Source organism: Acartia tonsa, chromosome 7 (genome assembly GCF_053477335.1).
Source record: "Acartia tonsa isolate MP-2025a chromosome 7, ASM5347733v1, whole genome shotgun sequence".
Taxonomy (NCBI): Eukaryota; Metazoa; Arthropoda; class Copepoda; order Calanoida; family Acartiidae; genus Acartia; species Acartia tonsa.
In genome coordinates, this window is record NC_137266.1 from 45,916,813 (window position 1) to 45,930,270 (window position 13,458).

The following is a 13,458-nucleotide window of genomic DNA, read 5'->3' on the forward strand; positions in this document are numbered from 1 at the left end:
CATTAAGGATTATTAATTCACCAAGTTATATGACACATTTTTGTTGAATTATCATATTTTGACATAAATAGACTTAGCATTTACCCTTAAAAATCAGTTTGTATGTAAAGGTATTAATTGATTATATATCTAAACCCATATATATCTATGATAAGGATAATTTAATTCTACAACATATTGCATATTGCTTCTTCCAATTTTTACAATAATTAAATTCATAAAAACGACAAGACATAAACATTGTTTTTAAAAACAACACGTCTAACCAGAATTTAAAAAAAATTATTGAACACATTGTCACATTGTGTATTTGTTGTTTGTTTCAATGATTTGACACCTATGTATAGTAGGAAGAAAGACTTGAAACGAGACAATTACAAGTCTTTCTATTTCAATTATTCAAAATATAAAATTAAACGACAAAGAACAAATACTGGGGTTTGTTGAAGGTATAACTTTATAACGTTTTCATATTTTTAATAAGGTAAGTAAACCCTAAATCCATTCTTTTGTTGTTCTATGAAGAGAATTTCTTAAGATCTGCTATTTTTATTTATTAAACTACAATTATTATAAAGTCCTATACAAAAATGTTTAAAATTTAAACTAAAAAAATAAAAGGATGCTTGTTTTACAATGATGTAATTTTAAGTGTTGAATTTTTTTAAAAGCCGATTAAAAGCTATTTCAAATTTTTATCTCATCAATGAACATTAACATCTTTTTTTTATTTAAATTCTCTTTTTAGAACTAACTTTTATAATTTTTCTTGTTCTGTTGTTCACTATCACTGGGTCAATGTAGACTCTGTTTCATATGTTCTGAAATACATGCAACTTTATTTTTGTATGCTTTAACACAAAATTTATTTCAGGATTTGCTATAATTTATTGTAAAATTACAAACTTTTTCAGTGGACTACAAAACTCATCCCTCTGATATTGTAATGGAATCATGGCTTTTATGGCTGTAGAAAGTTTAGTTTACTAAATAAATCTACCTTTCATAATATACATATTGTTTTGCTTTAAAAAAGAATGGATGCGCTTGGTCCACTACTTGTAAGAAAATATTGAAAATTAAATTTTATATTATTTTTAGATTATTGTGCTGATGGGGTATCTGTAAGATCTAGCATTATCAACCACCAGATCACTGAAAGATCAGCAAGATCAAGTATTATAAAACATGAAATAAAAAGACCTTCAATAATCAACCAATCCTCAACTGTTCATAGAAGATATCTTTAATCAAACAGGTAAACTACAGCAATAGGTAATGAATGCAATATGAGGATTTAAAAAAGTATATTGACAATTTATTATATTTTTTTTTCTTCAGATTTCAGATTTTTTTCACAAATTGGTGAAAAGTTAAACTGTTTGTTGACAATAATAACTTGAGAAGAAATAAGGCAGTTTTGTGATTTCTTTTAAAATCAGTGAAAATGTGAAATCTAATATGAATACAACAAAACAATAACAGCTTTAAAAGGTGAAAGATTCCCAAACTTGACCAGATTACAAAAACAACTTAATATTTCAAAATTATTTGAGGTTCATTTATTTTAACCTTATTTTTCTTATATCTTTATAAATCATTTGAATCATGTTTTATAAGGGCTCTAAGAAACACAACCTTTAACTCATTTTATAGTTTTTGACTTTTGTTTGATCAAGTTGTAAAAGAAATGCCCAGTGTAAAATATAGTCGTGATACTAAGTCACTTTTCTGAGTAAAATTTAAGATACCAAAGAAAAGTTCTGAAATTAATCTGTAAACAATATTACTGAAAAGTGACCTTATAATAATGTATATTCATTGTAAAAATGTGCAGTTTTATATGTAGCAAAAATATTTATAAATGATACAAGTTTCATTTAAATATTTTTATTCTTTTTGTCCTTTTATTTCAACCTTTAACTTTGATTTTAAAACTAATATTTTCTTCATGCATTTTTGTAGTTTATGCTTGATTAAAAAAATAATTGTATAAGAAGACAAGATGTAATGTAAAAAGGTATAAGTCTGTAAATATGTAAATAAAAATGTAAATAAATTTCCTCCATTCAGATATTCTGATATAAATATTGTAAAAAAAAATTATCCTAAAATTTTAGAATTTATTTATTAAAATATATTTGAGATAAATTTATTTATTATCAATGCCTAATGTATATTTGATTCATAGGCATTAAAAGAAATATTAACTTAACTTGTTTAATATATTATATTTATAGTATTTATGATATGTTTTATTATTCATTTTTATCATTCTCATAATACCCTTTTCTTTCACAGTGTGTTCTTTTATCATTTGATTTTCTTTACAATTTTTTATTTCAATATTAAATCAATTAAACTGAGTATTGTTTTTGAAAGATTTAAGTAAGATATTAACTCTGACAAGCCTAAAAGTAGCAAAAAACTTGTATGATATTTTAAAGGCTTATTATTAGTAGATTTATTTTTCTTATATAGCAAATTAAGTTTTTTCACCTTGAATATCATCTTATCTTTGTTCAACCCTTAATTAAGTTTTATTTTTATTTATCTTATTATTTATAATAACACTAGCCGCTACGCCCCTAGAGGCCTCTAGTGGCACTTCAATTTTTAAAAAATTCAAATATCTAATTTGAGAAAGAAAAAAATTCTATGTTGCTTTCAAGTATCTCATTAAAAAATTTCTTTTGTGATTTCTCTTGGGAGGGTGGTGATACCCTCCCCGAAAATAGTTACAAACCTTTGAGAAGCTACCCTGTCAAGGAAAACCCGATCAGTTTAGCGGTTAGCGAGATCCTTCGGTACAGACAAAAATCCTGTTACTTTATAATAAGGATTAGCGGCTATGCCCATAGCATATAGGGGCGAGAATTATAGCTGAAAACCATCCCAAATTAAGGTCAAAAAATAAAATAGCCTAAACCAATTACACGACCTATGTGAAGCTTTTCTGAAATAGAGAACCCAATCTGATCAGGAGTTAATGAGAAGTTACGCTTCAGACAAATTAACCTTAATACTTTATATAATAGGATGAATGAAATAAAATGATGAGTAACACACTGTTCTTTCTTTTGTAATTTGCTATTTATATTTCACAATTATGATTATTGATTGATTTATGCTAAATTGAAAGAGAATAAAAATATTGTAGTTATCTAATATTTATATTAAATGAATCAAAACTAAATAAACATATATTTCATTTTATTGTTATTTTTTATCATATATATAATATGTATGTATTTAAATTTAAATTATATTTCAAGTTATTTCCTCAATTTTAACCTTATAAAAAGTTAATTTAATATGCGAAAAGATGGTAATATTTAATATTTTGAGAAACGTAATTTTATTACAATATTTTCATCATATATAGTTGAGCATGAATAAATAAAGTACATTTATTTTAAAAAAATACAATTATCTTTTCATATTCTTCCAACTTCAACTCCATTGATAAGAGGATACCTTAAATAACAATAATAATAAATAAAATAACAATAAAAAATTAATAAACAATTTTTTATGGATAGTTTTGAAAAATAGCAAAAAACAAATTTTGAGCTACCAAATGAAAATTAGTAAATAGCAAAAATTAAACATATGTATTAAGCTTTCAAAACAGAAGAAAATTGAAATATCAATTTTGTGCTAAAACTCAGATATTGTTCCTTATCCCCTAAAATGATGATGTTTCCTTTATAAGTGGAGTAAGTATAAGTAAAATCGGGTAAGGCTGATTGGCCAATTTACTAACCCATTAATTGTTTGTTGAAATTTATCCTGTGGTTTATAAGCCCAGATCACCATTACACATATAAAACGACTAGTCCAACCTCGACTTATAAAGTAGCTTCAAAGGAAACTAGTTCCTTAACATACATGTGGCTAACCTTCCTTTTAGTTTTTAATTTTTCAAAAGTTTTAAGCTTTTCTTTACTGTTTTAATAACTAGGTAAACCACTAGAGGTCTACATTGATGTTGGCCCTGAGGTTGGCAAGATCTTTCGGTTCAAAATCACAAAAAAATATACTCAAGAAAATATTTAATGTAAGAATCTAAAAAAGATTAATTTATCCTTGATTGTCCTCCCCCTTACTGGACTAAGGAAGCCACAAACCTGCAAATTTTCTGGTAATCCTTATAGGCCAGGCGTGTATAGCAACACTTTCTTCTGCCCAAACAATCAAAATCATTACTGCACTCCATATATTTGGGAGGAGTATTTCTATAATCTCGCACAGGTCCTGAATATACATGCTTAAAAATACTATAATTTTGTTGCATTCGTTGCGTTATTTGTTCAAATATTTTGAATTAAATTTGGGTAAATGTATAAGCCTGCATTATATGAAGGGAGAATAAATGAAAAATAAGAAGAAACAGAAAAAAGTTTTTAACTTTATAAAAATATATATCATATAATAAGTGTATTTTTAAAGGAACAAAAATATGAAGAGAGTGAAAGAATGAAAGTGAAAGATTGACGTATTAAAAAAAAACAAGACATAAAAGTAGATAGAAAGACAGAAAGGAAGATAAGGGATGAGAGAGGTAATAATAAGATATAAAAAGTTTTGCAAAAAAGAAAGAAAAGGAATTCCCATACCCCCCCCCCCCCCACACACACACAAAAAATAAGCTAAAAAATGACTAAGCTACTTTTTAACAAGGGTCTTTTAGGGCATCTTCATGTTTATGATATTCAAGCTTATCTAATTTTACCTGAATTTATATCCAGATTCCATTTAGTATTGTAGCTGCGCCCGTCTCTATTAACCAGTCTTTTCACTTTCACCCTTAAAAAAGCATAAATACATTCATAATTAGCTTAACCATGAAATCAGATCTTAATAAAGAATTCACAAAGGTTAACAGACAGAAAGAAGTATTTACACACTTATTACTTATTAAGTAGATAGACATATAAAAATATGGTATATTCATTTTGATGTAGGATAGTTAGTTACATTCCAGTCACAATCATTTAATATTTGAAGGTGTGTTTAGCTTCTTTCATTAATCCCTTTCTATCGTTCATGCCTTGATTTTAACAATAAATGTTTAAGTATAGATGTATAACCAAGACAACTACCTAGATCCACTGGCGGTGACCTTTTTCTTCTGCTAGTAAATTGCTTTCTGCTCTTTTATAGCGACTTGGCACTGTTAATATTACAGACGCTATAGGCTGATATTTAAAGACCGAATTGAAAGTCCCCAACCCGTGAACATAAAGTTATTAAACCCTTGTCCCCTCGATTCTTTTATTTTAATATTTCAACATTCTTTTATATTTGAAAGATACAGGAATATGGCAATGAGAGATAAATGAAGCCTACAACCAATCTTTATTCTGAGGTAATGAATTTAGTTACCTTTTAATTTGTCGCCTACCCCTTCTTCCAGTATGCTCAAAACTTATTTCACTCGGACACTCTCCTGATTTGGTTCTGAAACAAAGTTTTTGGAGTAGAATCAGTTCTCAGATGAAAAATCATGTACTTTATTATATTACAGACAATTTTCCAAGAATATCAAAATGAAAAACGTAAAATTACTACCAGTTTGGTTAGCCTGTGTCTTCGGACCTTCGGGGTTAACAAATCTGGTTATAATCTTATATTTTTTCATTTTAATATCCGCTGAAAACTGTCTATCATACGATGTGATAAATAGCTATTATTGGTCCGTCAGTCTGTCAGTCATGGTACAAAAAATATATATTCTTGATTTATAGCCATCCATGATTTTGTTGTGCTTCGCTAAGTATGACTGTTGTCATCCTTGTTATAACCATAATTATGTTTTAGTCTTTTATACGCAATTTTATTTGATTTTTATGATTTTTTTGCTACGCTACATAGAAGATCTTTATAGTGAATGACGTCATACACTGGCCTACCATTGCTCAATTAAAATGTATATTGGCCTACCATTGGTAAATTAGTCTGTCTATTGGCCTATCACTGGTCATTGTATTGTATGACATCATTTTTTATAGGCACTTAAAAAAGATTCTGATTTATATAGATAATATTGTTTCTAATGAAAAAAAATCATATTACTTGGTATTCCAATCCACAAAGTTATATCCAGTAGAACTACTTGTTGGTGGCCTCGTCACTAGATTATCTTTATCATTTAATTAAAACAGTCGAAAGCAGGGTACCACCACCCTCCCCAGAGAAATCCAAAAAAAATCGAAAAAATAATAAATATTTCAGAGACTTGAACGCAACATAAAGAGGTATCGTAGAGACTTGAACGCGACGTAAAGAGGTATTGTAGAGACTAAAAAAACATTTAAAGTGCCACTACAGGCCTCTAGGGTCGTAGCCGCTAGTTTTATATCAAAGGGTCTATTAATTAAATATCTTCCTGGAGTAAGAATTGGATAGTATGTGACTGTATTATCATGATAACTGGGTCTAGACACATTATAAGACAAAAATAAACTTATTTGCAGATTCCCCAGGAGTGCCTGTTCAAGCACAGAATCTCACTCCCCTTTAATTTTTTGATAATTTTTTGATTTGCTTTACCTTCCTTGTTTTATATAAATTTATTTATTTTACTATGTCAAAATTTAAAGGTGTCCTCTGGCCGTAAGAATATATGGATATATAGTTTGTCTTTCCTGTAAGGAGGTCTTGATGTTGTGTATCCATTATTATTATTGCATCCAGTACCTCCATAATTGTTGAAATAGTCCTAAATAAAATGTTCATTATTATATAAAAAGTATCAGGGTGTTTTTCTGACTGTACTAAATGGTGAAGCTTTTTGTAGTATCAGGCAAGTTTTTTTTGTCTATTTTATAGAAAAAACTAGCGGCTTTACCCCTAGACTCTAGGGGCTTTGCCCCAAAAGGTGATTAAAAAAAATATTATGTCGAAATTCGCAAAAGGACCATGGAAACTTCAGCAAATTAAAAAAATAATGGGGCGGGTATTTTTTTGTTTTTTGGGGGGTTGGGGGTGTCCCACCCCCCAAGAAAATAGCTTAAAACCACCACAGGACCAATAGGTATATACCCTAAAGAGTAGAATCCAATCGGTTCAGATCTTAAGGGACAGCCGAACAGACAGACGGGTAGACATCAAGCTACTTTGTATTACAGATAGCTTTATCCCTCGAAGATAACTAACTTCAAGAAAAAAATGAAAATAATCTTAGATTTAGAAGAATTTAGAGATGAATAATTTTGTCATTCTATTTAACTGGAACATAAGTTTTACCTGAAAGTTATTATATGAATTGTAGCATGGTTGTACAGGGGATTGTGTAGAGTGTACTACGCTCTCATAATGGTTTCTAAAAGAACAAGGATGACAACATCCATAAAAGCGAAGCACTGAAACGGTAGTACAAACTGACATTAACACTTGTATAGTGTCAGAACTGAATAATCAGAGTATAAATGTATAAGAGAAAAAATCACGTAAAAATTTGTTGTTAAAAAATAGAAAAATCAGCATGATTAAAATGGACGTACGGACATTCTGGTAATGGTTATAGAGTTGCTACGCTTTCTAAATCGTACTTAACTACTACAGGAATCACCGCGCAAAGTTTAAAATCAATAGTACAATTTTAACATGCCTCAATTAACAAAAAAAATATCTGTCTCGGACGGACGGACCCTAATTATAGAAAAGCCTCGCTTTTAAAAACATTTTTTTCCCTATATAAAAATAACAGGATAGCTATCTGTCTTTGTGTTTAAAGCAAATGATCTCATTAACCGCTAGACTTAAATATTTTTCCTTTACAGAGAAGATTCTTATAGGACTAGGTAAGGTTTATAGCTATTTTAAAATCACCCCTGAAAGAAAATATTACGAAGATGGAGGGAGTTTCTTATTGTCCAAAAAAGATCTCACTGAAACAAGTTAGTCTAAAGTATTTTGTAGGACTAAAATATATTCCCAAAGAATTGGCTATATACGACGACATATAATGAAGAATCAATCTCAAATAAATCAATAATAACATACAACAATTTTTTTCTAACTCACTTAACGTAAGAAAGGACGAGCAGACGTATTTCATGTCTAGTAAGCTATAAAAATTGGAAAGAATTTTAATGAATATAATAGATTTGAAATCTGCATAAAATTTAAAGGAATTTTTATAAAATTATTTTTTTGTATAATTCTTTATCTATAAGCGCAAATACGAATTAAGTTAAATAATTTTGACATCTGTGATTGGTGGATTGAAAACTATCTGCGCCCTGATTGGAGAAGCTTAAGTGACGTACATCATTCAACCAATTAGAGCGCAGGTAGTTTCCAATCCACCTAACCCATTGGTAAAAATTTATTAACTTAAATTGGATTTGCGCTTTTAAATAATGAATTATAAAAAACGAATTTTATAAAAAATCCTTAAAATTTTATGCAGATTTCAAATCTATTATATTCATTAAAATTCTATCCAATTTTTATAGCTTAATGTCTAGGCTTTATCCTAGCTGCACTTATAATACACTTACTTGTAAATAACACAACAGTGAACATTTTGACTTTTTATACAACAATATCCAGCTTTGGTTATATCTACCACAAAATTTTCATAGATTTTATTTCAAGAAATTTAAGATTATATAAAAACTTTTGAATTCTGCCAATATTTAATAAATTTCATCTGCTTTTTTTACAGACAATTTTCCACGGATATAAAAATCAAGAATACTAAGATTAAAACCATCTTTGTCAACTCACGGTCTAACAAAACTGGTATTAATTTTATGATTTTTTATTTTATTATTCGTGAAAAATTGTCTTTAATACGATGCTATACATGGTTTTTCAGTATGAATGAGAACTAGTTATAATCCGGCGGAAGATATACTGTAATATTAATTAAAGAGAAGCTTAAACATAAAATAGAGCACAAAATCCACCAAATCAAGATCAAAATAAGATATTCATATAATTTTAAAGCTCTAAAATGTTGATTAATTTTCAGCTTTTACTGACTTACACGCAGTTGCCGAGCCCTGTTAAAATTCTATATAAATTGAATAAGACAGAATGTATGTGGATATTATGACAAGGAAAATTTTCGTCATTTTAGTTTGCTAACATGGAACTCATATATTGGTCAGTTCGTTCATCCAGTAAGAGAGGAGGGGATGGATAAAGGAGGTGGAAGGAGGAAATCGTTACTTTTGCTAGCTGCATGTTTCACTTTATTGGAAGACATGAATATCTGGTGTAAGATCCAAGTAATGATATATCCATTAAACTTTAAATTTCTTATTACGTGGTCTATTGTCGCTTTTACAACACAAATTCAATGAAATAAATTCTCAATTTTTATAAGATTAAAAGTTTTTTCAAAAGAAAACTTTTTGAGGTCTCTAAGAATTTAAAACATTTTTAATCACTGTAGAAATTATTCTTAATCTAGCATTATAGTTAAATGTGATATCAAATGTCTAAAGTCTTTAAAAACATATTTATTTGACAAAGTTATCTTGGTTTGTGAGAAATAATTCTATGTTCAAATACACAAAACGTATTTTTAGATATTTTTTGTTTTTTTCTTAAGTATGGTTATGAAGCACAAAAAAACATTATTTTAGTCGACAGTTTTTAATGTATTTGGTCAAATATGACAAATTATATGAGGGCAATTATGAAAAATACTATAAAAGGCAGAATTTGTACACATTAGAATAAGAATGATATTAATCTAAAACTTATTTTTTTTTTAAATGGGAAAAATATATATTTGAGGATGAAGTATCAATTAAACCAATATAGCCAGAATGAAGTACAGACAAACAAGGACGAAAGATACAGTAGCTTCGCTACAAAATCTATAAAAATTTTCCTGCAAGACAATTGAATGTGAGGCATTGCAGCCCTATCCAAACATCTGAAAAACAAGAATAATTAGTTGCATTGACAATTATAACCAATTTCAGAGAATCTGTAAATTATGTAGAACAAGACTAAGTTTATCCATAAATATTAAGACTAATGCCAAAAATAAAAATATCTAGTTTTCTTGATTTTACATTAATGTACATTTTGACAAACAATACCTACTATAATCTATTACCTTAGGGATCTAAAGGGATAATACAATGACCGATAAAATGGTGTACATCCCCAATGATGATGAACAAAATTACAATTTCTGTTTTAAACGTTTGAACACTCAACTTAATGAATCAACTAATCAAAATAACATAAAAGTCTCCAAAGATGTTGAGTCAACGATTAAGAAAAGTTTTGACCACAAAGCTTTGGGGACTGTTATAAACAGCTCATTGTCCCCTACATTCCTACTATTATCTTATACCTATTGTTATTATAATAAAAAAATCGACAAGGAATAAACAGAACCAATATTTTAAATCTTCAAAATTTCACTAATTTTTACCTCCAAGAAAATCCAAAGTTCTAGCGCCTCTACCAGCTGAGCTTGTCAGATTTTTCTCTAATTCTCTTCTAAAACATTTCGAATTAATTGTAATTATGTACTTAAATTATTGGCATTACATAAAATGTGTTATATACTTTTCATCTACATAGATACTATCTATAATTCACAGTAGCTTGATGTCTGTTCGTCCGTCCGTCCGTCTGTCTGTCTGTCAATCCGTCCGTCTGGAGCTGAACCGATTGGATTCTACTCTTCAGGGAATATATCTACTGGTCTTGTGGTATTTTAAGCTATTTTCTTGGGGGGTGGGAAACCCCCAACTTACCAAAAAACAAAAAAAAATCCCCTCCCATTTTTTAAATAATTTTAATTAATGGTGGTTTCTCCGATATTACTTAATTGTTTGTTTCTAATTACCTCTTGGGGCAGAGCCCCTAGAGGCTAGGGGCGAAGCCGCTAGTTCATAACAAAGTAATACATGTCGCATATAAGACCTCAGTAATGTTTGAAAGAATGGTACAAAAGTTTCAGGGAAGTTTATTAATGGCCCAAAGTATGTTTTACACTAGAATAAACATCTATTAAATCAGCTAAATCAGCTAGGGATAAGACAATGGCAGACAAATTGATGTACATCCAATATATTTATAGTAACATGATCCCCAATGATGATACACAATGTATTCCTTCTGTAGATTACGTTTATTGGTTGATACGTTTGGACACTGAACTTAGTGATCCACCAATCAAAATCATTTTAAAAACAGGTAAGAAATGTTATCATAAAACTTTGGGGACTAGTGCAATAAACAGTCTAATGTCCCCCTATTACCTGGTTAAATACAGCAACCCTATAATTGTCTACATGAAAATATGTAGCAAAGATATAATAATGACATTACCTAGCTAAATTCTGAATATCTTGAAGCTCTGTAAAACTAATATTAGTGTTGTACACATCTGCAACCACTTCCTCTGTTAGTTTACTTTTCTTCTCTGTCACAATATCTTCTAAATTTAAAGTGTTAGCAATTACAATCATAAAGAGTTAGGTAACTTATTTATCTCTCTGTAGAACGAGAATTGCGCGTAAATGTTGAAACTTTTAAAGACTTTTTAAGGCCTTTTTTAGGGTTGGGGTTGGGATTCTTGATTTGATTTCTCTTCCTCTCAAAAAAAGTTGATAATATACTCTGGGCCTGTAAGAATCTTCACTGTAAAGGAAAACTCTATTTAGTTCAGCGGTTAGTGAGATCCTTTGCTACATACACTCTCACATCCTTTTGCAAACGATTTTATGCCATATTCTAATTACCAAGAAATGCTAGAGCTACTCTATAATTTTAGTACAAAAGTATGTACGTCTGTAATTAAAATCCTACCTTGAATCAAAAGAACTGATTTAGTAGATATGAGCAGCAAGAAAGCAATACAAAACATTATGAAGACTGAAAATAATCACAATATAACTTAACGACGTTAATAATGTCCATAATTAACGGAGCAAGATAAAAAAAATTAAACCAAGGTAAACTAAAAGTAACCTAAATGAGAATTGGCACTATTTTTTATTTAAACACTAAAATATTTTGTCTTCAGTCCCTTGATATATAGAATTTAATTTGCATTTTTTGCAAATTTGCTCCATATTTGTCTGTCCATAAATCAGTCAGTCGGTCAGTCCGTAACGCTTTGGGGGAAATGTTGTTTTCTCAGCTGCTATTGATAATAGAGTGTTAAAATTTATAATGAAGATTCCCGTGACCTGTGCAAATCTAGCTAATCAATTTATAATTTTCTAAAAGACAATTAAACATCTTCTATAACTCGCTTTGTCCATTTATTCATCCAATTTTTTTGTGCTTTGCTACTTATGGATGTTGTTATCCTTGTTAAATGTTTTTTTTGACGTTGTACTTGTTGAACACAGTAATAGTGTCGGACTGATTATGACGTAACAAAAAAAATTAGCCAATGAGAGGCCACTATAAATTTTACCATTGGTCAATAACGGCCTCTCATTGGCTATTTTTTTTGTTACGTCATAATCAGTCAGACACTATTACTGTGTTCTACTTGTTTTTTGATTAATAGATATATAATTATTAGTGTCATCATTGTGTTTTAAATATATAACTATTTCTTTGCACAAAATATTATATAATTATGACTTAAATGTTGACATAATTATGACATGGTAGTATTGTGACTAAAAGATCTACTTAACTTTATCATGGGTTGCAACACAATAGACATATTATACATAAAATTATAAAGTTTATTTTCCACATAAACAACATTTATATCTAGTATTATTCTAGATTAAAAATTTTACTTAAGCTTAGAAAAATATTCTTGCTAAACCTTAAAACAAAAAATTTTACTTTGATCGGCCAAGCCATTTTCGATATCTTTGTGGACACACACCAAATTTACAACTGAAGACCATAGCATAAATCAACAATTATGCCTCATTATATGATGCTTCCCTATAAAGAACAACCTATATGTGCTATCTATTTCGAGATCTGAAGCTTTAAATTCATAGAAAAATTTAAGTTTTACTATTTTAAAAAAATGTTATAATAAGTCAACTGTTTTACGCTCTGATGATTCCTAACTGTTGGTATGTAATGGGGTCTTAAGGACTAAGGAGGTGTGGGAGGGGGGTGGTTAGGTTCTTCAAGAGTAAAATAGAAAGAGCCGAAGGAAGATCAAGATAGCAATTGTGTTTCAATTCAAATTCAAATTCAATTTATTAACCATAGATCCGACAAACCCCCGATCTTGGACAATTATCCTCCACCGGGAAAATAAAATGATAGATTTTACATGATAAAATACATGTTAATTATAATATTAGATTATTATATATGATCTAATTACATATTATCACATTTACTTATAATTATATGATGGTTTATTTTTATTTCCCATCCAATCATTATGACATATTATTAGCGATAATAATGACTAAACAATTTAATAATGATAGCGGATAATGCCCATGTCTGACTAGCCAGGTGCAGTACGTAGCCCTAAGG

The 13,458-nt window shown here is 29.0% G+C and overlaps 3 protein-coding genes across 3 annotated transcripts in view; 1 reads left to right on the forward strand and 2 right to left on the reverse strand.

The window, feature by feature from the left end:
* The window catches only part of LOC145324342 (potassium voltage-gated channel protein Shab-like), a 69,949-nt gene extending 68,681 nt beyond the window's left edge, over window positions 1–1,268 (forward strand). The window contains exon 17 of the mRNA XM_080166953.1: window positions 1,102–1,268. Within this exon, the coding sequence (XP_080023079.1) occupies window positions 1,102–1,250 (149 nt within the window). The 3' untranslated portion in view covers window positions 1,251–1,268. The remainder of the gene's footprint in view (window positions 1–1,101) is intronic.
* Window positions 1,269–3,234: 1,966 nt separating this feature from the next.
* On the reverse strand, window positions 3,235–6,451 carry LOC145324574 (uncharacterized). The gene is made up of 6 exons (XM_080167156.1): window positions 6,448–6,451; window positions 6,079–6,145; window positions 5,389–5,463; window positions 4,736–4,809; window positions 4,131–4,257; window positions 3,235–3,477 (listed from the first exon to the last, which is right to left on the reverse strand). Exons 1-6 carry the CDS (start codon window positions 6,449–6,451, stop codon window positions 3,438–3,440), a joined length of 387 nt encoding a protein of 128 aa, XP_080023282.1. The 3' UTR covers window positions 3,235–3,437.
* Window positions 6,452–6,577: 126 nt separating this feature from the next.
* Window positions 6,578–11,858, reverse strand: LOC145324343 (uncharacterized). Its single transcript, XM_080166954.1, has 7 exons — window positions 11,797–11,858; window positions 11,317–11,425; window positions 10,412–10,479; window positions 9,857–9,901; window positions 8,511–8,574; window positions 7,252–7,327; window positions 6,578–6,724 (listed from the first exon to the last, which is right to left on the reverse strand). The coding sequence occupies exons 1-7, from the start codon at window positions 11,852–11,854 to the stop codon at window positions 6,593–6,595; spliced, it is 552 nt and encodes a 183-aa protein (XP_080023080.1). The 5' UTR covers window positions 11,855–11,858; the 3' UTR covers window positions 6,578–6,592.
* Window positions 11,859–13,458: the final 1,600 nt, after the last annotated feature.

Excerpts from the sequence above, each read along its gene's own strand:
- LOC145324343 (XM_080166954.1), bottom strand. The coding sequence starts at position 11,854 with ATGTTTTGTATTGCTTTCTTGCTGCTCATATCTACTAAATCAGTTCTT. Across the intron at positions 11,426-11,796 it reads ATCAGTTCTTTTGATTCAAG|AAGATATTGTGACAGAGAAG; the intron begins GTAGGATTTTAA and ends CTTTAAATTTAG. Across the intron at positions 6,725-7,251 it reads ATTCATATAATAACTTTCAG|GACTATTTCAACAATTATGG; the intron begins GTAAAACTTATG and ends CATTTTATTTAG.
- LOC145324574 (XM_080167156.1), bottom strand. Across the intron at positions 5,464-6,078 it reads TTTGTGGATTGGAATACCAA|AACCAAATCAGGAGAGTGTC; the intron begins GTAATATGATTT and ends ACTTTGTTTCAG. Across the intron at positions 4,810-5,388 it reads GGTAGGCGACAAATTAAAAG|GGTGAAAGTGAAAAGACTGG; the intron begins GTAACTAAATTC and ends TGCTTTTTTAAG.